The 27,135-nt window shown below is 36.7% G+C and overlaps 1 protein-coding gene across 1 annotated transcript in view; it reads right to left on the bottom strand.

Annotated features, from left to right (window-relative positions):
- LOC148160193 (protocadherin-9-like) overlaps positions 1-16,116 on the bottom strand; it is a 56,041-nt gene extending 39,925 nt beyond the window's left edge. Inside the window, exons 1-2 of the mRNA XM_088004620.1 lie at positions 16,033-16,116; positions 4,078-4,279 (exon numbers count right to left, since the gene is read on the bottom strand). Of these exons, the coding sequence (XP_087860746.1) occupies positions 4,078-4,279; positions 16,033-16,116 (286 nt within the window). The remainder of the gene's footprint in view (positions 1-4,077; positions 4,280-16,032) is intronic.
- Positions 16,117-27,135: the final 11,019 nt, after the last annotated feature.

Below are 27,135 nucleotides of genomic sequence, written 5' to 3'. Positions count from 1 at the left end.
CTTCCTGCAGTTAAGTTAGCGAGGACAATTACAGCAGCAATAACTTAGGATACCACAAGGGCTTATATCAAGATTTGACAATGAGCGATGAAGGGAACATTAATAATATTGTCAGGACATAGGAGCGGGTGCAGTCATACATGTATAAGCCAGAACAATGGGAAGACAAACGGCCTGCTGACTGAGCTGCTGATGCACACCGTGTAAAAAAGCAGAGAATGTGAAATTGTGAGTCAGTGAAATTTTGGTTATTATATGAGAATGTATGGCTATTTCTAAGTGTTAAGCAGAAAAAAATATATATATATATTTTTTTTCTGTTTTGCCTTTTGTTTTGATGAGGCACATTCTAATATTCATTGGTCATTTATATTTTGTGATGTATGCTAATGTAAACAAACTGCATGCCGGTGGCTGTCGCGTCATGGTTTCATACAAATCTAATAGATTGGAATACCTGATTACTTGCATCCTGCAACAATATGTTAAACATAAAACATCATATGTTTTCACTTAGCACAATTTAAAAATAAAAAAAAAGTAATCCTACTTTCAGTAGTCTACCTTTATTAGCCTTCCAGCTGTTACTGGCCATTTTGTACAGCTTTCACTCACATTAATCCTGTTCAATCTCTATACCTTCTGCAGTGTGGCATCAGTTTTGATCCACGGGAACAGGATGAGAATAATTGCTGTCCAAGGTTTGCTACCGGGGAAATAAAACTGAATGTAAGCCATCTACTAGGCAGCGCAGCCATAAGCCAGTTGGAGTGTGTGTCACCTAAAAACTACAGCACTAGTTTTCCCTGATAATTTCACTCCAGGGCAACTGAACCCTTCATTTCTCTCTACTCAATGTTTGTTTTGAGGTTAACAGGATGGATTCTTTACACCTGCAAGTGTGCTCAAACATAAATGTCTTTGTAACATTGATTTATAGCCCATCTACAAATCAGATCCCTGTTAGGTAAAACAGGAGTCAGTGATGCAAGCAAAGGGGTTCTGCTTTGTCATTACATGTGAAAGACACTGTGTTACTAAAAGTGACAATTCTGAATATGGACAATAACGAGGCCAAATCCACTTCTTAAAGCAAATTTGAATTGTAGTTGAAAGATATAGTCTCTTTACTGGTCAATATATTCAATATATTAATTACAAATCCATATCTGTTTCTGTCATCATTGCTGTGATGGAGTTTATCTAACTTCCGGGGATTGTGTGCATTAGTGTTGAAAGTTTAAAACTGAACCAGCTGTAGGGACTTTATTATTATACACTCTTCATAGATTACTTTCACAGTGTCATTTGTTGATTTTGTTCTGATAAAATGTTGTTACTATATGATGTGGTTTAGGTAGAACAATATGTACCAAGTTCCTTGAAATTTATTATTTTCACTTTATTAAAAAAACAAATTAAATACATAAACTGCATATCAGTGTGTGTCTTTGGTTTGTACTTAAAAAGTAAGAATATCAAATTTATGCCGATGAACACAACGTCTCTTTTTCGGTCAGTTACTTTTTTTGTAACCTTATTTTCACACCATCTCCGTTATATCAGTGACAATAATCTTTCTGTGTTCACAAAACTAAACGCATGATAACAAAAAAAAATTAAAATCAGCATCTTGACTGCCGTGTCTCTTTTTACAATCCATCTGTCTGCCATGTAATTCACACATGGCAGACATGTGTGAATTACATGTCTGTTCAACAAATGTTTCTATTGCTTTGTTTCTTTGCATGTTTTTAGTTTGGTTAGGATTTCTAGATTTCCTCAAGACAAAAAAAGAGAGATAATCACTTACAGGAGCTGAGAGAGTCAGTGAACCCTAACTCTCTCAGCTCCTACATTGTAAGCGTGGGTAATTCACATGAAAGCTGCAACCTACGTACGTCTCATTCCTTTCCTGTATAACATAATATAATTAGAAAGTTTTGTGTTTTTTTTTCCACTGAAAGAAGGCTAAGGACTGGAGGTTATTCAATTAGTTATATCCACTTTGTCAGTGTATAGTCTGATCTATCAACAATATAGCTTGTAAATTACAGACAATATGCCTATACCAACTCTTGCTTTATGAACAAGAGAGATGCTTTCAGATAATCAAGAATGTTTACATGTCCGAAAGATCAATGTTGATTTCTATATATAACTAAACTTGTTACAAATACATTTATCTAAAGCCGGCTTTAACATAATCATCTTAAAACTAATCACTTTTTTCTAACGTGCTGAACAGACTCATGGCCTTAAGTTCCATAATAATTTTATAATTCAAGTCATTTTGTTATTTTCATTCTTACTTGAATTTTTTTTTTGTCAAAAAGCAGTACTATTACCTTAAAGCCAAAAAATAAAAAAAAATTTAAAAAAAAGACCACCCACCATCTAAAATCATTTACTATGTTGGAATATTTTCAGTACTGTGGGAACATACTTCTTTTTTTTAACTTTTCTCATAAATGTCAAATATGCTTCATATATCATTTCCTTTTGACAACAGATTAAGTTAAATTATACCTTTAGCACAAGAGAGAATCTATGGCTTATTAAGTCTGACAGTAAACTGAAAACTAGTTAACCTGGGACAACTGAGTTCATATATTTGAGAGTACCACAGCAGGTAACACATCCCTCATTGACAAGACATAAAATCATTATCCTGCCAAGAAGCAGGTCAGTGATCAAAGACCACTGCTGTCACTGCTAAGAGTTTGCCGACAGGCAAACAACAGTAACAAACAAAATCCCTTTCACTAAGGACAGAGATGATGGTAACCTGAAATAAATACACCCATTGTCCATGATGAAGCCTCTTACTTGCACAACATGTTGAGGATTTATTCTGTTCTTCTTCGTGTTTGCCTAAATTAAGTGGTCTACAGATGACAGTAGATCAAACACAGTTTTAATGTGCTACACATTTATGCAAGAAGAACCTGTTACCACTCCTTTCACACTTCTCTCCATCTCTACTAATCACAAACAATTGTCATTTTGCACATTTGTTAATTCTTGGTGTGGTCAGAGATCTCTTTCAGATTATGGGCCAGGACAGTTCTTTCTATGCTGAATACACTGCCTATCTTGACTGTTGTGGGCCAGAATCCTTTTTAAATCATCATGAGCTAAATTTCACTTTATTTTTTTATCTAAATGGACGATTTTTCTGCGCACCCCCTGCACATGGCAGGTCCACATGTAGCTCTGTAAGCAAAGTGAGCCACTGGGTCTGAACTTTACTCACCAAATGCTACTGCCAACTGTGACCACAGCTGCTAAGTTGGAGTCAATATGATATCACACAAACTCAGTTTATGCACAGCATTTGTTTTTATGTACTGCTGGCTGCCTCAATCTCAGCAGGCATGCTGGCATCGACCTTCGGGTGATGGGTTTGGTCTTTGTGCACGCCTCACCTCTTAATGGTAAAATGAGAAAACTGGGTCGGAGATGTACATTCCCACCAGAAATAGTGGGAAGTTAACATCTTCAGCTGAGTACCAAGATTTCCAACTGGGAAATCATCTCTAAATAAATCAAATGAGTTTCACAAATAGGTGAGGAGCCTTTGGGAGGCCCAGGTTTGCTCCTGGGAGGAATGAACAAGTCTGGATGATTAACTGAGAAATGAATGACCTGCTCATGTATCCACTAGAAACCTACTTGTGCAATGAAATGACTCTAAATTAAATGATATTTGGTGTGTTCAGTCCTTTATGGAGACAGATGTTGTTTTTATGACAATTTATTATCTCTTTTCAGGAAGGAAAATGTAATACGGTTCCATTTTCTCAACCTGAACTTCCGAACAAATATTCAGCATTCACCGTGTTGAATACAACGAGCGAGCACTTTGGAGAAAAGAAGCAGTATTCCGTCTCACACAATGTCTACAAAATTGGAATAAAGCAAAGAAATTAAGAAACCGTGGAAAAATGTGTGAAACTGTTCTTGATGTTACAAGAGGACAATTTCCAGAAGAATGGCAGAGAAAGAAATAATAAATAAATAAAAAAATCCGAAGCAATCAATAACGCACTGAAGAGAAGAGATGTCGCAACTTACCAGAGTTAGGATCGGAGTTGCCGTCAGCTTCGGTCCTCTTATCTGGGGAGGCCTGCTCGTAGAAGTCGTCCTGCGCCTGCACCAGAGGGAGAGGTTGTGTGAGGAGAGAGCCACTGCCTACAGGCTCGTGGTCCCCCAGACCGCTGTCACTGCAGCTCTCCTGAGAGCCATCCGGCAGGTGAAACGTGACGCGCCGCTGTGACTAGAACCAAGAGCACAAAACAGAGCCTCTGATGTTAGTGCTCTGCTCTGCCCCCTCATGTTGTCTTTTCTTTTCAAAGTATTTCTTTACATTGAGCCAAACATGCTCATGCTTGCTGCATTACACACAACGAGTCCTGATTGGGATAGCAGTGTGTGAATAATTTTGAACAAATAATGCAAACTACTGGGGTTGCAAACCGATTTTTTGGAATTAAAAGGTCCACTTTGACCTGTTCTGGCAATCCATGGGGGAGGGAGTTCAGGCATTGCAAATATAGTCACGTTTCACTGCACACTGACAACCCGTAACAGCATGCAAATTCATACCATGCAATGTTACAAAAATTAATCAGGATGAAAAATAAAAAGTTTCATCTCTTTCATAAGTACGTGGTGTAATGAATGTGTGGCATAAATAATGATGGTTATTAGATCCTCCTCCCTTGCTGGGTGATACAACCATGTTTCAAATCAGCAGCAGGAACATTAACAACCTCACTATTTAGTTTGTCCTGTCACTTTGTTTAGATAATGGTAAAGTCAAAGTAGATCCTGAAGTCAGCAAAACCTTTCCCCAGTGGGTTGTTATTTTGGGATTCGGTACTCTGAAAGAGCAAAGAAATTTTGGATTACGCAAGTGTTATTTTTTTTTACATGTCTTATAATCTATTTTCTAACATGGCAATGTTTAGCATCATTCTGTTTAAGAGTGAACATTAACAGTCAATATTTGACAATATTTCTGCTCGAGAACATGACTGTTTCTTTGCGTGTGGGTTTTTGTGTGTGTGTGGGTTAACGAGAGCAGCTTTATTGCAAATTTGGTCATAATAAAATGCAGTGGTTGCAAGAACTGAAAGTAAAATGTAAACAAACTGATTAATAAACTAGCTGTAGCCACAATGTAAATGTCATGTCATGATGCAAATAATGCATCTATTGTGATGTCACATTTGAACATTCAATCATGTTATTTATTATGCCGAGACTGTAAAATTTGTTTAGATAGTGACCAATAATTGACATAGTTGTAATCTGTGGAAGCTCAAACTTATAAGTGATTTCACCAAAAGGGATAATTAGCACAATTCATCTTAGAAACGTTACTTCTGATTCACTTGGAAATATGGCAAAAAAGAAAAAAGGAACCCCCTCCCCCAAAAATAACAGAAAAAAAAAAAAATACGCCGATCATCCTAAAAGCCTCCCTGATTGAATTTCCTATTGTAAATTCCGAGTGTCTTTTTCTCGTGCTCTAATGACATTTTCCTCAGGCTTTTTCATAAGTCCAGACAGAAGCCTTCAGCTAACCTTTTGTGAGCATAGAGAGGTCCCTGCCACATCCTTGGCGATGACAGACAGAGGAGGGTTTTATAGTAATTATTGGCAAAAGCAAAGGTCACCCAATCTGCAGTCTAATGCAAATCATCTCATTATATATTTTAGAACTGCTCCGAGCGCGTGCAACATTCAATTAAACAAAAAGGTAGTATAAAGGAAGAAAAAAGGAAAAGGGTGTTGGAAAAGATGGAGCGATACTTTATTTGTAGAAGAATGGTTGTGAGAACTGAGATAGATAGATAGATAGATAGATAGATAGATAGATAGATAGATAGATAGATAGATAGATAGATAGATAGATAGATAGATAGATAGATAGATAGATAGATAGATAGATAGATAGATAGATAGATAGATAGATAGATAGATAGAGTTTAACAATGACAACTGAAAGTCGAAGATCCAGCACACAATTAAATAAAGGTAAAGGTCTTGTAAAGCAGCGTGAATCTGGATAAATGTCACTGTTAGCAATTATAGAGAGGCAGATGAACAGATGTGGCATTTCAAATGAAGATGACATACCAACAGTTCAGCTGGGAAGGATAACCCACCTTTAAAAAAGGTTTCTCTTTTGTTTGTTTGTGTGCAGCTAATTAGCCAGAGCACAGCTATCAGTTTTACATGAGCTATGCGGTGCACATGTAAAACCAGTGACTGTGAAGACGCTGGTATTCATCTTTAAGAGAAGCCTTAAAGATGGCATGTTTGGTGCATCTGCACCTAATTAAATGGAGCTGTAAATGTTTATCTTCCTGCAAATGCCAACGAAACTGGCCTTATGAGTACATTCAAGTCAAAGACAAATGCATATTGCAAAGCAATGAATAAATTAAAAATACAGATGATTATATTTCAAACATATATTTTCATGTGGAAATACATAAAGAAAAAAAGTGTCTGTCAAGTTATGATAAAATGGTTCATATGACAAAGAGCAGAGAAAAGAACAGCAGTGTTTTGACTCAGTTTCTCACTATGACATGACGTATGCAGTATTTGCATATGCAACATGTATCTATTTCAGACAGGTCGATATATGTATCTGCTGCACTTTAGTGCTGAAGCACTAAAGAGAATTTCCTTGGGGTCCTATTTGTAAAAAAGCATTAATATTTAGTGCCAGACAATTACTGAACAATTAATTATTTCACTTTGTGTACAATTTCATGCTAAGCAAAAACAAAGTAAATAATATTCCAGCTTTGTATGTCATGCACCATCTATGTCTGCAGGAGTTTTCTGTTGGAGTTTGTGCATGTGGTTATTAAATGGGTTTAAACATGTTTGAAGATATTTGTGTTTTTCTTTAGCTGACAGTCACTCGTGGTAATATTAGCATAAGACCGGCTTAAAGTATCCCTGCTGCCAGTTTACAAGATATTATGGCTTATCATGCCTGCTAACCCTTATTATCCGCTTGTTTTTATAATTTGCCTGACCAAACACACGCACTTTAACAAACACAAAGCAAATAGCGCCACTGATCTGCTGTGTGGTTTAAGTTCTGACAAAACCGGAAAATTACTTTAGAAAGTGTTCACACTTTGGTGCTCTCATACCTGAGAGGAAATTGTGTCTCAAATGTGTCAAAGTGGAAGGTTTTGTGTAAAACTCTGATAAATATATTCTCCAGGAATCAAAACTGAATTAATGGCTGCTTCTCAGTTTTGCAAGCTTGAGGTAAAAAGAAAACTGTTTAAGAGAGCTGGGTGGATCAGCATGAGCACCACGTGCAGAGGCTGTAGTCCATGCTCCGGAGTTCATTGGGTGAATTATTGCTTGTCTTTCCTTTCTCTCTCCTCCCAGTTTCCTGTCCATTTACTGTTCTATAAAGACCACTAGAGGCTAAAAGATCGTTAACAAAAAAAAAAAAAAAAAAACAAGGAAAAAAGTTCAAATAAGGATCCTATAATAATGCACAGCACAGACTGAATCTGGTTGCTCTGAGCATCTTTCTGCGCAAATTTGCAAAAGTTGGTTCTGTATTCCGAGAAATTCTGAAGTTGAGAATATGTATGAATATCTAGGCTGCCAATGAATTTAGCACTGAAGAAATAGTTCAGAAAAGAGCATCTGATGATTAAGGGGCACAGTACTGCACTCAGACACGAGGAACAACACACTATTAGGTTATTCTTTCGTTAATTACTTCAAACCCCAGCAACACCTTGATAGAACAAACAAAAGTCTAACTTGGTGCAGCAGAGATCCTGACAATTGGAGCAAACATTTCCTGGAAATACTTTATGTGCAAAAAGGAAACCGATGACTAGACTGTGGTGGGCAGCCTGGATTATGCATGTGCAAGTGAGATGTAAGGTTCCAATGTAGAAAAGATGTAAGAAAAGAGGGCAAAAAGAAAAAAAAAATCATCCTTTGTCCAGTGATCACTGTGTGAGAAGAGGGGTACAGAATGGACATGTTGGCAGTTCATCATGGGGCAACAAAGAGACACACAAAATAACCACGCACGCACGCACACACACACACACACACACTGTCCCGTCTAATTGGACAGTGAGGGGAAGTCAGAGTCCTCAGAGAGGACTTGCGCATGCACAGGGAGAACATGCAAAATGCATGCAGAAAGATCAAACTCAGGAACCTTCTTGCTGAAAAGCAATATTGTCCTGTTGCAAAAAAATATCTATTGATAACATAATAAGGTATCCAATAGCTCCAGATCTCTGATACAAATGTAAAGGAATCTGTTTTTAATACAGCTCTTCTGGAACCAAAAAATACATTGTTATGAGCAAGGTCGTAAAAGTCCTACTCGTTATGTTAATTTGGGTGTGCAGGTGTCTTTCCCTGATTGGTGGAGCTGGAAGAACAGCAAGACACTAAATGGAGACCAAAGAGGAGATTACGCTGCTGTGGACCACCCAGTATTTATCTTCTCTTCATTCTGAATGAAACCACAATTCATGTGGTGGCCAAATCATACCCTGAACATTAATACATTCTGATGACTGTGTTTACATAGCTTAGCTTTCATTTTCTACTTTCTTTCAGTTAGAGAGGTAAGTTATTTACTTATTTTCAATTGTTAAAATTTAGTTTCTCTCTGTTTCTTATTTTGGCTGAAGTCCATGAAGGTAAAATCTCATTTTGCAGTGCAAAACAAAATAAAAACATCATTTTCTTAATAAATATCATTGTAAACCATTACAATGTGCCCCTGGCTATTTCTAGTCTTAAGAGGATCATCACCTTTATGTTACGACTTGCTCACCAGTAGAAAGGCTATAAAAACACACACACCAAGTGAAACTACATCTTAACTCAAAAATTATATCTTTCACATTAAAATCTGCTGCAGAAAAACTACTCTCTCAGACTTTCAACAGCAACACCTTAATTTAATTTAGCAAAATAAAGGGGGTAGGGCTTATGAAAGTAAAAACCCTCCCTGCCTCTGTGTCTTTCTCCTCCTGAGTTTGACCATATGGAGCTCAGTATGCAAGTTCAAAACAACTTCTGTGTTGTACCGTGTTCCAAATGAACACAATATAGCCTTCCTATCAGGCCAACATTTAATGAGAAGAAGCACACACGGGGACATAATGTCAGCACGCACACACGTTTGCAAACACACACGCACACAAAATAATGCAACTAACCTCCTCACCACCACAAATAATCTTATCTAACAGCAGCCTGACACCTGCGGTGAGCGAACACTTCCCACGAGTCCATTCTCACAATCAAACCACGAAGGGAGATCAGTCAACCAGGAAAACAAAACTCACTCACCAAAAGATCTCCTTACTCCCCCTCCATCTCTGCCCTGCTCTCTCTTAAGACACCATAGGTGCTCTGCCATCTGCTGGTCGTTTTAGAAAATGCATGTGTTTTTTTTCACCACCCCCCCACCCCTTTTGCGTTCCACTGCTGGCGTTGATTGATTTTTTTTTTCTCTCCTTCTACAATCTGTTCTACGGCTTTGCTTAGCATTGTTAAACAACTTAATTAATAATTCACAGAACTGACCATACAGTTTTATTTGACCCTAACATTAAAACATAAAGAGAATAGGCTGAATATTTTATATATGTGTGTGTGTGTGTGTGTATATATATATATATATATATATATATATATATATATATATATATATATATATATATATATATATATATATATATATAATGCAATTTTTGCAAGAGCATTTAAGTATGAAACTCTGATCCACAGAGTTTCCGCCAGTTGTGACAAGCTGCTACATTCAATAAAACATCAAATCTAGTGACACATTAACAGCTGATAGACGTTGCCTCTAGTCAACATAGCATGTAGTTTTCCTTTGGGCTCATGTATAAAATGCTGCAGTCTCAGTCAGGCTCTATTTTGATGACATGAAAAACAGTTAAAAAATATATTTTTTGAAATGTTAAAAAAAGATGAAAGACACAAAGATACAAACGGTTTCCAAACGCCTTCCTGTAAGTAACACTGAAATGAAAAGTGACATATAAATCACAATCTCTGCATCTTTTATTCTGACTCCTATATTGATGCAGTTTGCTCCTGCCACCTCTCCAGAGTCTAATTCCTCTGCCTTCTGCTTTTCATCATTACATCACAGCGAGACAGTTGTGAAAAACATCTGCATTCTGCCATGATCACAATAAAAGTTGATTAGTCATTCTCGCACGCTTTGCCACAGAGACACAAATACAAACTCGCAAAGATAAACACAAAGATGCATAATTCTCAGTCACATCTGACCCATTTCCCAAATTGCAAGCTTGGATGAAAGGGCACGTTGTGTGTGTTTGTTTGTTTGTTTATGTACATAAGTTATGTCTAACACTAGGGCGCATCTTGTTGTTCAGTCACACAACAATGTTTGGGTTTGTGATTATTAGTGCTGTTTGTTATTTTGAGATTTTCTTGTGTTAAAAGGGCTTATGCAGATTCATAGATGCAATACATATATTGAAAATGTCTTCGGATATTCTTTTAATGTCTTGTTCACATCTGGGAATTTTTCTTCCTTTAACTTCATGAAAAACACAAATCATTGTATGATTGTAGAGCTTATTTCTCAGTAGGCATACCATCTCAAAAGTGATATTTTAAATTCGGGAGCTGAGGTAACAAACGTGGTTTCATTTGTCTCCTTTTACACCTTTTTTTATTTTTTTTAAGAAACCACACGTCAGCCTGCTTTTAATAAATGAAAAAAAACAACAACAAAAAAACACACCTTACACCTTACTTTATTTTGCAATCTGGGATTTTTGAAAATAAGACACATTTGTAAATGTAATGTGCTGTTGAATACAGTGAAAAATAATTCAATTTTTGAACATTTGCATTTTTAATGACATGTCTCTTTAAAAGAGTTAAATGACATCTGCTAAATCCATGTGTCCATGGAGGAGATGCCCAATGGAAACAGACCATTAGCTAACTTTTAGCACAAGAACACAACTATTATACAAGAAATACCACTGCACACACTATAGTTTACTGATTTAGCTCATAGATTATTATATAATTATAAATTATTTAACAGTCAACACATATCCAAATATTTTTATCAATATTACAATTACACATATTGTAATATTGTAACACCACCAGTTGTCTGTTTGTTTGTTTTTTTAAACCAAGACAATGGAAATTCAGGGAGCTAATTAGTTAATTAATTAACCTTTTACTGGGCATTAGAATTTACTTAATCCATAAAACCTACATTTTTGCTAAAGAGTAAAAACAATCCACTGTAATGAGAATTGCTAGAAGAAGAAAAAAATGGTGAAACATGCCACCATTAAAATAATTATTTGTATTTTAACTATCTTTAGCTTGTGGTTTGGTCATTCTTTGACAAGCTAGACTTAACAAAAAACAACAACAACCATTTAAGGATAATTTCCTCCTTAGAATCTCTCTTCTTCTAGTGCCTGAAGTCAGGCTAAAATTGCAATAAACAGGCACACAGCTAGTTGAGCTAAGTAAGTCTGACACTACAAGTGCCTAAAGCTGAGAACTTGAAATGCAAACACTGCCTGAGCATGTATACCACATTTCTACATGGCACCACCATCTAGCTGTCTCAAAAAGCTTTCCAACTCCTTAAGATTGGTATGCGCTGCACCAACTGTGGCATATGGGATTTTACATTGTACATTCCAGTCTCTGAAAACTGAGAAAAAAGAAAAAAAAAAATCATTAACTAAACAGACTTCACCTGAACTGACTTTTTGGAGAAGGATGAAATTTCATCTATAATAAATGCTATCTAACACCACCTGGGGCTAAATACGGACATCTTGGCCTCTTCTTCTCTTTTATCCTCTGTACCCTGCAGTGACCTCTTGCCTTTTCTGATGAAGCTTTCACCAGCCTTTCGCTTTATGTCTCCCACTGCCTCCTTATTCAATATGTTGCTAAATCACCTGGCTTGCCTGAGTGAGAACTGTGACACGGTTGTGGTTCGACCAGCTCTCCTCTGCGCCTTAAGCAGAGCTGAAGAAACCTGTGCAACTGCCACAGAGCATTAGCTACAAAGTTAACTACTACTGACTCACTCTTCAGTTCCACCCTCTGCCGACATCTACAACCATAAAATGAGAGACACAGCAATTCTTCTCTATGTGTGTCTCCTGCATCAGGATGAAGGATTTGACACTCAGAGACAGTTAACTATAGAGCAGAGCAGACGAGGCCCTGAGCACTGAATGGGAAAGCTTGATGTGTTTATGAGTTACAGTCCATGTGATCTAGGTGCCGCTCCGAAGTCCCCGTTCTGTGGCACTTTCTGCTACGGAGTGTGTTTAGTTCTCTTTTAATTCGCATCAAATTCTACCTTTGCATGAAATAATTTGCTAAAAAGTGACGTGCACATGCGCAAAATAAATAATAATCAACGCGTGTTCTGTGATTCATAATAACCTACAACCCTATTAGCCGTCATGAAATCCTATTTGTGATTTCATTACATCAAATAGGTACAGAAGCACACATTTGTTTAGTTGGCTCTCTGTTTATCTTGTGGAAATAATGGCTATTTACACAGCCATGATTATCCGGCTTTGAGGGATCAAGTGTAAATCGATGCAGCAGGGAGGTCTGTTTGACGTTGGCAGTTGATGTGAATTTCTCAAATTTGAAAGATATTTATGCAATTGTGAAATGGTTGAGACTTTCCCGCCCCCCACCCCTTATAATAGACGAGAAATGAATCGTCTTCCCCTCTGTTCATCAAATTAATGGCCTGGGGAGTTTGTTGGCTTTTTGAACACTGGAGGTCGCATTCCTGCCCAGGCAGCTTGATTTTTCACGTATAGGTTAATATTTTTACAGATTTAAATCAGGTGAGTTGTGTCACATTGGCGAACAGTATTTACTGGTTTGAGCAACAAAAAATAATTTTACCTTGATACATTTTTGCTCATTTTTCTTTTTTTTTTTATCTTTCGTAGCCCATAGCAGAAGAACTAAGATAAAGTTGCTGAGTTGGAAAAAGAAACAATCATAAATATGATGCCAACAGTTGGGTATTTTTTAAATTATTTTTTTGCCTCCGCTGCTCCTATGTGAAAAGAGCTCTTGTGTTTAAACTCTGAAAAATTGGGAAAACTGTGCTATCTTCCCAATAGCCAATTTTCTATTCATGTTCCTGTATAGCTTTATCTGTCAAATGTGATTTTTTTCTTCATTTTTCTGTTTACATTTCAGTACATTTCTTGTTGTATTTCTATTTAGCCGTAGTAAAAGAAGAAACGAAACATAAATTATGCATATCCCTCATTAAACTGGTATTTATATGGGAACTTTCAGCTCTGCTAAATGTAGCTTTGCATAATATTATTATCATTATTAATTACTAAAACACTGAAAATTGACCAGGACCATTAGCTCTTATTTTGAGGCAGAAAATAACCAGTATTAGTTTTCTCTGTGTAGGGTCATAAACTAGACCTAAATGAAACGAGCAACTGAAGAGATACATTTTTATAGCAATTACAAAAGTACAAAATGTTTTTTCTTGTCATGAGACATCATATATATATATATATATATATATATATATATATATATATATATTTTTTTTTTTTTTTTTTTTTTTTTTTTTTTTTTTTTGGAGAATAAAGACTTTTGAGGTAAACAGGTGCTTGTCTAGACCTAATGGACTAAAATATTTTGCTTTTGTAGTTTTATTTTTGTGCAAGATATCCTCCAAAATGACACAAAGACACAGCAGATCGGGCGGCCCCTACCATAATGAGATCATCATCATTAGCCATGTTCTTGTCCCTTGTGCCATTTTCAAAATATCCATGCCTTATCTCTTTCGCTAATGTTTCCACTTCTCAAACTACATCTCTTAATGTAACAACCAAACATGCTTTTACACAAAGCAGCTTGTTCATGGTTTTGTTTGTTTGTTTTTTTTCTCTTCAGAAACCTAAACGCTAAAGGACTAAAGGATAGATAAAAGACAACATTACCAGAGACTCTTCCTCCTTGGCAGTTTCTGCCATCCTGACCATTGTTCTCTGCGGGCCTTTGTTCAAATGACATCCTCATGAAACTATTTTATCGGGCTTTCACTCTTTTTATACAAAGGCTTTATCAAACAACCTTTATTTTCACTTGGGACAATCTACTTTCTGGATCTTTTGATGCAATGACAAAGACGTCTGTTTTTCTTCTGCGAGTTCAACTTACTTGGTTGCCTGATAAAAGGAGCGCAGACACACATATCAAGGAAAGACAGACGCATTCATGCAGTCATCCATTAAGTCATTTTTCTATACCAGCTTACTCCTGTGCAGTGTCATGGAGGCTGGTTCCTTTTTTCTAGTGGTCAATGGGTGAGAGGCAGTTTACACACTGGACATGTTGCCAGTCTATCGCAGTGCACCGGCGCCACCACAGAGACATGCGGCAATGAAACGCATACTCATACCTCAGGGCAATTTGTCCTATTATCCCATCATGCATGGTTTTTAACCACTGGGAGAAACTAGATTACTAGATAAGCCCATGCATGCTCCATAGCAGCATGCAAACTTGACGCAGACACATTCTATGCCTGAAACTTCTTGCTATTACAACAACTACATCAAACACCAAAGCCACCATGCAGCTCTAAAAGTAAATGAATCTGGTTAGGATCCAGCACAGCAGATGTTTAATGATTTTGAATCTGAGTGGGAAACTCATCGTTGCAAGAGAATGTTCCAAAACCTATTATTGTAACTTATCAAGCTTTATATGAATATATCTCCTTCTAAGATGAAGTATTCATTTCAATGTGTTTTTACACTTGACATGGTCAAGAAGAGATGTTGCCATGCTGATTACTGTAAGTTATAAGCTCCAAAAGCATTTGAGGATAAGACAGGAAAGGTCTTGTCACCACGTTAGCAGTATTTCAGTTATATGGAACAACAACAAATAAATAAATAAATAAATAAATAATTCTGACTTATGTGAAACTCTTACATCGACAATCCAGTTTGAAAATGTTTTTACTAATCCAACACAAGTCGGTCATTTAAAAAACTTTATTCACCTAAGTTGCTGCTTTGAATGCTAAAACAAATGTTTTCTTTATATTGCACTGTTCCTTTTGACATTAATAACAAATTAGTTTAAATTTAATTGTCTGCTAATTAGAAAAGATCATCATGAATGTGTGTTAATCTCATAAAATTTGGTTAAAATATAGAGCTAATCCAATACATAAGCTTCTTTATTATCCAAAATAATTATGATTTAAAGCTTAATCCGACTTATCAAAGTGCCTAATACTGTGGACAAAAACTGATTACTCTGATATTGCAGGATACAAAGAAAATGTAGTTGGCATGTGGGTAGAGTAGACTGATCAAAGGGGAACCAAATAAATAAAATAAAAGCTTAACCCTTATGTTCAAACAAGTGCTTTGCAGTTATAGCATAATGTTAAAAACTGTTTTTTTGAATACGGAATGGATGAAGCTGTAATTCAATACAGAAACTAAAATTGTGTGCTGGAACAATACAGCTCATGTCTCCCAGTAGAAAATAATGTTTGATAACTGCATGAGAAAGACTAAAGGTGCCTAAACATTAGAAAACACAACTACATTCTTCTTCTATGGACTTAAGAATAAAAAATATCATATTTTAATACATTACGTGTGAATAATTTGAGTTGAAAACAAAAAAAAAATACCAGTTTGGTTATAAAGAGCCCCTTGTTCGACATTTTATTTGAGGGACTGGACCCTTGGCTAGTGAGAGATGATTGTTTGCTGTAGGCGTGGAGTCAGTTTAAGTTTTAAATTTTACTCAATTGCTAACATTTGGCTGTACGCAATACGCTAGTTCATCCATTAAGTTTACCAGAAATTGCCTGTGAACGACCATCCCTCACTGCAAAGAGGGAAGTATAGAACCAACTGAGAAGGCTGTTGATGTTGATTCAGCATTTGGAAGCGTGGCGAACACGGACCGAGTGCCTTCTTTCACTTCCTCTGCTGCCATCGCTAGAACTCTAATTCTAAAACAGCGCAGAAAATTAACGTCAGTTTTCACAACTCCTCCTTCTGTTTGCTGATCAGCCCGGTTGGAATTGTTCTGGAGAAATCCAGCTGAATGAGAGGAAGCCCAGACGGAGCATTGTGTAGGAAGGTAACGGCCAGGTTAGGCTTCTACAGATTCTGGTGCATGCAGGAGGTTTAGAGACAATGCTGACCAAGCAGTCCCAGTCACACCTTAAGCATGACTCCCTGATGCTTGTGACATGTTGTGGGTGCAGCTCTCCTCCCAAGTAGTGTTTGATCACCTAATATCAAAGATGCGATTTCATCTAAATCCTATAGACAACAGCAGCGCAATTTTGATTTTCTTTTTTTTTTTTTTTCTCAATGCTTTTAATTTTAATGTGTGCAGATTGTATTCTGCTATACAATTACAAATACACTATCACTTTGAGACAAGAAAAACAGCGTAAATACTCATATCAATCCCTGATGCGTTTTACTGCTAACTGATATCGCCACGGTAAAAAAAAACATGTTCCAAGAAATCAAACGCATGTTTATTTTTCCTCACAGGACAGTCACAGAAAAGGAAATAGGCTGAAGTTCAAGTCCTAATAATTAATTTCATGGTAAATGATCTTACCAATAGCAGTTCTGCAGCAACTAATCATCTGTAACATACGCGCCAGCCGGACCATTTTTATTTGTTTTTTATCCTAAGCAGACAGCAATTTCCTACCTACCGTTCCCAGTCAAAGCAAGTTGCCGGCATAATGCAGGGTGGTGGATAGTGTTTCCCAGTGCATAATTTGTTTTTGTTTGTATGTGATAGCTCGCTTGTTTGTATTCAGTGAGTCTGTGAAAGAAACAGAATACTTCTGTGTCTCTCTCTTCTCTTCACTGTTTGTTTACTTTAATGGAAAACCATTCAGGCAAAATGTAGACCAAAGCAGCATTACATGCTTGTGTACATTGTTGAATATCTAAAAAGTTATGTATTATTTCAACTTGTGCTGGGAAGCAGGTGTCTAAACACAAGGTTTCAACAGTGGCGGGAGATAAACAAAAGCATGTGAATTGTTGAGATTACATAGAAATTAATCTTAAGAAAAAAAAAATTTCTTACAATGTATGAGCGTCTATATTTAAAGGTATTGTGAGTCGCATAAAGTGGAGCTGCAGCAAGAAAATACAATTCTTTCTGTTGCAGCAAAAAATCCATTGCTTAGCAATATTTTCAAACAACACTGAGGTTTTGTACATATAGTTAGTTCCACTTATATTAAAAAAGCAATGCACTGACATTCTATTTTATGTATGTATTGCCTCCTAAAAGTGTTTGGCGTATGCTACCAAAGATTTTCAATGAACAAAAATAAAAAAAAAGAAAGAAAAACAAACAAACGGATATCAACTATATTTATCCTGAAAAAGTTAAGCATCGTATTACTGAAAAGCTGCAGGAAAAAAAGTAAAATAAAAGAGAAAAAAAAAGAAAAAAAAAAAAAAGAAGCAAGATGAAGACTTGGAAAACAAGAGCAATCCATGAGAGTTACAGATGGAAATTGACAACAATGCTTTCTATTATTTTGTCTATGTAAAAATTCACTTTTAGAGAATTATTTTTTCTGTTTATAGCTAACATGAGCATACAAAAATGAGTTGTTCCCTCACACCTATGTTGTTTTTTTTTCCCTTTCCATTTCCTTTTTATTGTGTTTATCATCATGCAAATCTAGTACCAGATAAGGGCATTTTCTTTCATTTTTTTTAAAGAGAAAAACAAGCTAACATTATTTAACACAAAGAGAAGTTGTGAAACAATATATATATCTTTTTTTTCACTTAGAGAAAACAAGTATTTTAACTTATTTGGTCTTTTGCGAAAACATAATTGCCCCCTTGGTGGCAATGACTATCATTTGGAGTGATTACTGCCAATAAGCCTTTTATATCACTGTGGAGGAATGATTGCCAACTCTCTTTTGCAGAATTGGTTAAATGAAAAGAAGGGTTTTTATTCACAAATTGTTGAGGTCATTTTAGAGCACCTTAATTTGTTATAAATCTGAACATTGACACATGCTCCAAAAGTTTAATCTTGGTGATTTTAAGGGAATTTGTTTCTTTCTTTTCTTTCTTTCTTTTTTTTTTTAATATTGAGTCATGATGTGTTTTTCAGATGTTCAGGCTATGCTATGTTGACAGGTTATGTGTAAGTGTTTTCCTGACTGCAGATGTGGCAGTAAATTAACCTTGGTGTGACTTTTGAAACTTTATCATTCAAAGGAAAAAAAAAATGTAACCACGATTTACTTAGGATTTAACAAGTTTATAGATCAAAGCCTTGGGGCTGCTTCCTATCTGCAGGTTGAGAAAACTCTTGTTTAGCTGAGCAACAGTACCGTTTTTTCTAAGTACAGTTGATGGCTTAAACTTGAAAATCAGTTTTAAGTTGCTTTGATCTAAGTGAGAAAGGTCGCACTTTCAAAAGAACTTAATTTCATTGTCACTTGAATTATATTTATTATATTTGTTTTTATAAGCATAAGACAAACAACAATGATTTTTTAAACAACCTTTAATGTTTTGGTTCCTTGCATTGGCCATTGGATTTCATTGTTTTTAAGCTTTCTTATGCTCTATCCCTCTTTTTTCTATCTTTTTGCTCTGGTCACTTTTCTTTTAATGAAAGTGTGTTTTGTTACCCACAAGGTTAGAGCTATTGCCGGCTCAATCCTTACACTAACTGCCTGAGGGATGATGTCCTGGTTTCTATAATAAGAAAAAGGTGAGGCTGTGCATGCAGAGTATGGCTGAGGATTATCTTTTCTTGTGCTCACCTGCTGGTCTTATCCAGCTTAACTTTGACTGACTAATCTCAACAGTCTCTCCTTGTAATGATAGACTGACGTTTGCGCTTCACCTGTGAATGTGTTTAAAGGAAATATCCTTTGACAAATCTGTCACACTAAGATCTGTCACACTAAGATCATTTTAAGAAAATCTACAGTAAAGATGGGTGACTAACGTGGCTTTATGGTTAAACCAAGATCCAGTACTAATTACCATATAATAAGGGTGACAAAAGCCAGATGGGACCAATGCACTATTTCAGGAGCATTGAGTTTCAGTTGAGCTTTAAGAATGAGCATGGCAGACCGCAGGTAAGAAAACCTCCTTTCTTCTCTGTGGCCATCAACAGCTTACAAGCAATTCTTGCCTAGTTGTCAACATGTCAGTAAGACAGGAAGAGCCTTCTTGTCAGTCTCCCTTGTGGTGAATTGCTGATTCACAGAGAGAATACATTATGAGGAGAGCTTAGTCGCATATATATTTAACTACATATAAGAATTTAAATAAAAATACAGAGCAATTGTGCGTTGTATCTTTTAATAAGACATATCAAGTAAATTTGAATAAGATTGTCAGAATCAGAAAAGTAAATATTGATAAAAAACAACAACAAATAAACAACTGAGTCATCACAGTTCAGGAAGTTTAGGAATGCAGAAGGGTCTAATAAAAGTTTGTCTTTCGAATTTGTCCAACAATCCGAAAAACTGCTATGTGAGAAAAAAGAACATGTACTACGCAGACACACGCACACACACACACACACACACACACACACACACATACAGACAAACAAACAAGCAAGCAATCAAAGAATTTTTAGAGTAACCACATGTCAAATGTTCATTCATTTCACTTTATTAGGAGGAAACAGGGACCAATATAAACCCTGTCACTTAACACTAACAAATCCTACAATCAGAGTAAAACAGATGCATTTCTGTTCAGGGCTTCAGGCTTGCCACACATTCCCATAATATAAAGCTGTCATTCCTTCCTCACAAATATTTAAAACTGGCACAAAAACATATTTTCCAAGCCAGGGGTTGACACTCAAAATAATGTTTGCTGTTCAAGAATATCCTGGAGCCATAACTTATTACACATCTAGTAAAATAAATCCCTAGAGAGAGAAAAAAAACAAGGATGTCTGGAAGTTACATGAGCAGCACAACAAGTAGTTCTATTTTTTTTTCTTTTATGATGGGTACATGTATTCCCTATCTACCCTAAAGAAGACTAAATGGTACGCGTTCACTCGGGATTTTCTTAAAACCATCGTAATTCTACGGCTTCACAGTTTATATTGGTTATTTCTTTCATCATCCCCTCTTACCAACATTACAGAAGAAAAACAGCATCAGGAAAAAAAAAAAAAAAAAAAACAGGATGACAAGCAGGACCAGGAGAAAAAAAAAAAACAAGTGTCAAAATTATAATAACAGTTTAAAGTGACAACTTTCAAAAAAGTCATTCATAAAACCTGCCTGCGAAGGCTCGCTGGCTGCATGTAAACATAATTAATGGCTTCTACAGCCTGTATCATCAGGAATCTCATAAACCATTATGGCTTTGAAGTCTTTGCTAAACCTCCCACGAGTTCAGTGGCTTATCACATAAATGATTATTGACTGCTCCGTGAGTTATCAATACTATCAGTGCAGTTTTCCATACGCTATGCCTTTCAACTTCATCACAGTAAGCAGGTAGTGGCAGCAAGCAGAGACGGTGTATAGTCGCAAGAGGTTTTTACAGTGACAATAAAAGGGTCAGCTGCAGCACGTTCTGCAGAACTATGTACACCTTTGAATCGAGTGGAAGATTACCGAACATAAAAGTGTTGAGGGTAAAAGGATAAGGATTTAATTCATTATTCATAACTGGATTTGCAGTATTTTAAGATACGACAAAAGGTAAAAAAAGGAGTATGGCATTCTGCCGTTAACAGAGAGCTGCGACGACACAAAAGCTCATCGGATGACTGTCTGATTGTGCAATATATTGGTATAGAAAATGGCGCCCCAAGTCTTGCAGATGAGCCAAAACAACTTAATGGATTAATTGGGAACCAACAGAGATAATTAGGCCTTTGGGGTTGTATGATTCCACCCCTCGTCGACTATTGCCTCAGAACTGTGATGTAGTGTGTTCCTGCTGTGTAATCGAGATAATTAGCAAGAATGTTGTGTCACTGTCCAAAGATTAGCAAAAGGGAAAGGCCAAACAAGCCTCATTAAAATGTGATTCCTACCTTGAGAGATTTTATTAGACTTATTTACCTACGTAGGTAAAGCATCACTTTCATTTCCCTGGTTTGGTTTGTGTCCTTGTGAAAGTGAGGTATGAAAACAGAATGTTTTATCTTTTCACTTGAAGACGGACCTTGCTCACTTGGTAAGCAAGTGAGAGGAGGTGGCTTTTATCGTGTCGACCATTAACAGGTACCCAAACAAAGCAAGGCGATGTATCCGTTTCTGCACTGTGTGAGGACTACGTGCACCACTGTTAGATATTTGCCTGGCTGGAGGAGAAATAAGTATGAATGGCGAGATTATACTGTAGCTGAGACTAACTGAGCCAGGGCTTCAGTTGTTTACTGTCGTCCTATTATAGGATGCCAAGGTGTCCTTCTGTGAGCCTGTCAGGCACTGAGTAGTAGGCCAAATTGATAGGTCTGCTCTTGCCCACCAAAAGGACCTGAACTCAATTTGCTTGTGATGGCTTCAATTTCCTGGCTGGACAAAATCTCCCCCCAATCCACCCCCCACGCCCCAGTCCTTTTCTGCTGTGCTCTCTTTCTCAGCATCCCTTCTTCGCTCAAGAGCTGTCATTTAATTTCATTACTCAACAGGGGGAGGTTCGTGCCCTGTCTCAGTTTCTGTCGTTCACCCCTCATTTTGTTCACGTGAACCTTATCAAGTTTCAGGAAGGAAAGGTTTTTAAACTGCGGTTGTTTTAATGCGTCTGATTGGTTTTACTTACTCTTTTTCTGCCTGGCAGCAGCTGAGTCAAAATTTACAAAGCTATTACTGTCAGCTGGAGGGATAAAAGACTATTTTTATTCGAGTGTTTTAGATCGGTAGAAGACAATTCAATCCTACACATCAGAAGATGAAAGAAAAAAAAAAAAAAAGAAAAAAAAGACCAATGCATGACATTTTGTGATTCATTAGGTTATGTATAAGAAAGAGAAAGTGGTCTGCTGGACACATATTTTAGGGATGTTTTTACCATCATTATTTAAGCCGGCATGAAGCTGGTTATTCCCAAAAAAAAAGAAAAAAAGTCATCAAAGGTTGGACTAATTTAGGCCTTACTTTACAAAGCTTTTTTTCTGCAACATTCTCAAGAGCAAAGACCTAATTTGCTTTTCCAAACATAATTTCAGATGCATGTAATGCCCACACGGTCAGCAGCTGATTAGAAAGAAAACAGGATCTAACGCTGGAGTCAAGCTTAGAGGTCTTTGAAGTGATTACCTTACATGTTTTGGCCCTGTTTTTTTTTTTTTTTTTTTTTTTTGTTGTTGTTCTTGCGCTAAGATAAACATGTGGAGCCACTCAGCATATGCCAGCTTATGTCAAGATGAAAGATCTTACAAGCCATTATCAGAGACCTGCAGATTGTTCTGAGGGTATTAGCTGGCTGCTGAAATCCGCTTCATCTGCAAAGATCTTGCTGTGATTTCCGACGCTGTGAATGGGGAGGGGGGCTAAACTCTCACCACTTTTAGATGGCCTCAACGTCTATAAATTAAAGCACGGCAAAATGTGAGGTCCTGGAATTCGCTAGTTATAAGTTCTACTGTATAACAGAAGAAGAGAAAAATGCGGTCTCGAACATGCGCACTTAAACTTTTTCTACCAGAGATAGAGAGGGGCTGAGAGAAATGGGCTACATATTCGTTCCCCAAGTATGCCTGACTTTACTCATCTTTATCTCAGAGGATATGATCTCTTCTGGGTGTATTTACCAGCGGTCTACAAGCTTTTACCTCCAGGAAACAAGCAGCTGATCTGGCTCATATTTTACAATGATTCATCTTGCTCAGTATCAACCACGAGGCATAAATGCAATACAACCAAATTAAGGCCACTCAGCCAGACAAACAAGCCGAAGAATTTTAAACCTATGCCTTTTCTTTGTTATTTGTTTGTTTCATTTTGTTTTGTGCGCCACTGCAATTTATTGCTATGTGAGGGCTGATTTCTTGAAGCTGTTTTTCATGTTGTAGCTCTTCTTTAATTTTTTTTTTTTTTTTTTTTTTTTTTATCCACAGGCAAAGCAGAAGAATGGCAATGCAGTGTGTCTGCACACTGCATTGCTGTCTGCACACTTACAGTCGATGGAAATGTTTTTTTTTTTCTTTGTTTTGTTTTGTTTTTTGGTTTTTTTTTTTAGAGTTTACGGCAATTCTTGAACCCAGGTGAAACTCTCTTGTTTTTGTGTGACAACGTTCAAATGTCAGAACACAATGAAACGCATCAAAAACTACTGCCTTAATAAAACATCTACAGTTGTTACTGTGCTTTTTATTTGAACATGGTGATTACTCTGTATATACAACACTGTGTTCAATCATTGTTACACTTTCTGAGCAGTTTGATCACCTTAAGCAAGAATGACTTCTGCAGAGTCTGCTTAGTTTGCACAGACATGCTGTGCCCCTCCAATGCTGGACGTGTCTGTTCTGGCTGTCTTCAAGTAAATCAAAATTCCCCAGAGGGAGGAAAAAGCCAGAATCTTATCTTTGGTAGAAGGAACAAAGAAACAAAGAAAAACCCCATAAAGAGCAATAAAAAGGGAGAATACGCTGGACGCTTATTAAACCCTTCAGTGTCTCTAACAAACAAAATGTACAGACTTATGTTAAGAAATTCCTCTGAAATGTGTGAAATTATGCTTTTTATCTTCAGATACTCTGAGTGCATGTACAGTTTAGGATGATTTTCATGTTTTTGAACTCAGCGTTGAAGGATAAAATCAGTGGGTGATGAGCTTGTTGAGTAATGTGTTAATTTAAACAGCACAATCATTATATTAATTACTGGAGAGCTGTTTCAAAATACCAATCAACATTTGTTTTTGCTTCTTAAACACGCTGTATTACAAGAAATGCATGAAAATATTTTAAAATAGGCTACCAACTGAGCCACAGATATATTTTTGACTGAAATTTGACTTTTCAGGTGTAAAATTACTAACAGGTGGAGTACCAGTAGAAGTAGTCAAAGTAGTAGAGTGAGTCTGCGTTTGACAGGTTTTCACATATTAAAAGGGAGATTTTCTTCTTGCTGTCACAAAGTGCTTGTTCACTGGGGAATGTTGGGTCTATGTCTTTAAAACTGTAAAAACATTGCAAATAAAATATAAACGGATACATCTTAAAACTGAATGAAAATAAAACCTGTGTTTTCCCCCACATCATTTTATGGAATCTCTTCTTAAATGAAATGTTTTAGATAGCAGCTGTGGATCCCACCATCAACAAGTTCGTTTTCTCTCCTGTTTCCTTGTTTTTATTTCCTTTTCTTGTTTGGTGTTTAAGGACAGGCTTCAAAACCTGAAAAAAAGCATGGTGACAGACAGAAATGACAGAAGTAAAATCGAAACGGAAAGTAAGAGTGGTAAAAGCATTGTGGTATTATAGTGGGAGTAGTTTAAAAAGACGGTTTGACCTTCACACCTTGAGAAATCAAGGTAAAATTGCAAAGCGTTTCCAGGTCAGAGTAAAACAGCAAAGTTTGAGGCCAAATGCCGGATACATTACCTAAAATATATACACTTGTAAATAATGTTCAATAGGTAAAATGTAAACATTACTTTAAAATCAAGTTTGAACTTAAACTGTGTGTGTGCGTGTACGCATCTGCGTGTGTGTGTGTGTGTGTGTATAAAAGGTTTACTTTTGTATTGAATTTCTGTCATAGACTTGTTGTGGTGCAACTGGTTAAATTGCATTCTAAAACAAGATAGATTGTTCTGCCGCACAGCTGTGCCAAGCAGATAAATCAATTAAAGTGACCCGATCTGACAAGTTGCCTCGTCCCCAGACAGGCTTAATATGAGAACACATGTCCATGAGGCTTATGCCTATCTCTGTCTCACCATGGAACCTTTCTCTTCAGGAACTCTGAGCAAAAAGACAAGTTTGCAATGCCAACGATTAGACACGGCTAGTTCAAAAGACAATAACATACATTTGTCTCAATGGGTTAGATATTATTTTCATTTCCATGAGCAGTTGCATTTTTTTTTCCACCTGCAAATGTATTTAATCTAGTCGTGACAAAATCGCTAGACGATTTGTTGAGTGTGACATTTCCGTCCAAACTTTACAGTCTAGTGACAATCAAGCATTATTAGTTTGATTTTATACATTCAGCTGCCAAAGGATATTTGATTTGGCAAGCAAACTCATTTTTGTTTAGTGAAGCCTCACAAGAGGCTTCACAAAACACCCACTCAACAACACACTTATGTGCTGATATCATATTATATGAGAAGACAATGCTTGCTTGATAGGACTGAACTCCTTCTGAAGCAACTCACAAAATCCAGCGGAAAATGGAAATTAGCTTTTGCTTTCTCTGTGAGGTAAAGAGGGTTGCATTTTAAAAACTGAAAAAACAAAACAAAACAAAAAAAAAAAACAAACATCTGTAACACAGTTTGACAACTCCCCTACATCGTTTACTCATCTGTCACCATCTTCATCACCATTGTCATCAGATGAATCTATAGAAAATGTACATAGTCTCACTAAATAAGCAGTACAGGAGAAACACACTAAAATGTCAGAAAGTGAAACGTTGCTTAGTCAAAGCATCAAAATCTACCATAACTTGGAGCCCTTCAAGCGATTTCTAGATCCTTCTATCTCATGAAAAACAAGAGAAATGTTGACTGATCTTATTCTTTTCTTTGAGGAAGGATTTTTAACTTAAGAGCTAAGCTTGCTCTGCGAAGAAAACATGGTGGCTGTCTCACTGCAGGGTGCGCAGGACTTAAAGAAACTATCATGAACACCTGGCTGGACCAGCTGCCAGTAAAGGAGAACTGATAATCACACAAAAACTCATTTATCTACTGATGATGTATCTTTACAGTTTGGGTCACTGTATTGCTTTCAGGTCATTACTATTTCAACATAACACATTAGGAGCAAACTCAAAAAAAAAAAAATACTACTAAAAACTGATTAACTAATGCACATTCAGTGGCGTCTTATGCCTGTTCACACAGTAACATTTTTTATGCTGATTTTCGTTCCCATTTATTCTGTCTGAGAATTTTAGGGGTGCCACAATTACCAGGATGGCTCTAATCTTGAGAAATTTTCCTATCGTATGTGGTATGCAAAGAGTGATCTGGTCTGCTCAGAAGGACATCATGACTGCTCCGACCTAAAATCGGGGACATTCAACATGTTGGATTGTCTTGGCCCGATGCAGGGTGCTCCCAGAGGTCAAACGAGAACACAGCCTGTTGAATGTGACGCGTAAGCAGTCAGAAAGCGAGATGACTGATGTAGGGGAATCCAGAGTAAAGACAAAACAACTGCTGTGGCGCCCCAGAAAGTCAGGTGGATGTTGCAGACGTCTTTATATTGTATTTTTCTCTGTTAAATATAGTCCACAAAACTATCACCCTTTCTTCTTCCCAGTAGGCCATGTTTGTTTATTCTAAAGTCATGTTTGGTCTCGAGAGGTTTTGCAAAATTTCCCATCTGACATCTGAATGTGAAAACAATTGTGTGTGGTGTGTTAATCCTGCCATGTGGCACAATAGCACACTCTGTGCGACCATGCTGGTTACATCTGTGATTTTTTTATTTATTTATTTTTTTTATTGATGTGTGTGTGGTCTCTCAAGTTTTGAAAGTCGGTCAGGAACTTTAGAAACTTGCCATGTGAAGCAGGCATTAGTCTTTAATCATCTCAAGTATAGACTATCTTTTATCAAAGCACAGAGAGAACATGAATATGATTCTCCTAAAATGCTATTTGCCTCATGTGGATCAAAAAACTGGTTAATTTTTAATCATTCGTCTAGGGAAATACTGCTATGCTTATTTCAAACAGTACATCTGTGAACTGTGATCTTTCAAACAATAGTTTGATGGCCTGCTTTCAAAGATCCAGTGGTGTAATCATTTAGAGAA

Source organism: Poecilia mexicana, unplaced genomic scaffold, assembly GCF_051168715.1.
Source record: "Poecilia mexicana isolate PSO_F unplaced genomic scaffold, ASM5116871v1 scaffold_3, whole genome shotgun sequence".
Classification (NCBI taxonomy): domain Eukaryota; kingdom Metazoa; phylum Chordata; class Actinopteri; order Cyprinodontiformes; family Poeciliidae; genus Poecilia; species Poecilia mexicana.
Note: the sequence above shows the minus strand (reverse complement) of the source record. Positions and strands in the feature narration are given on the sequence as shown.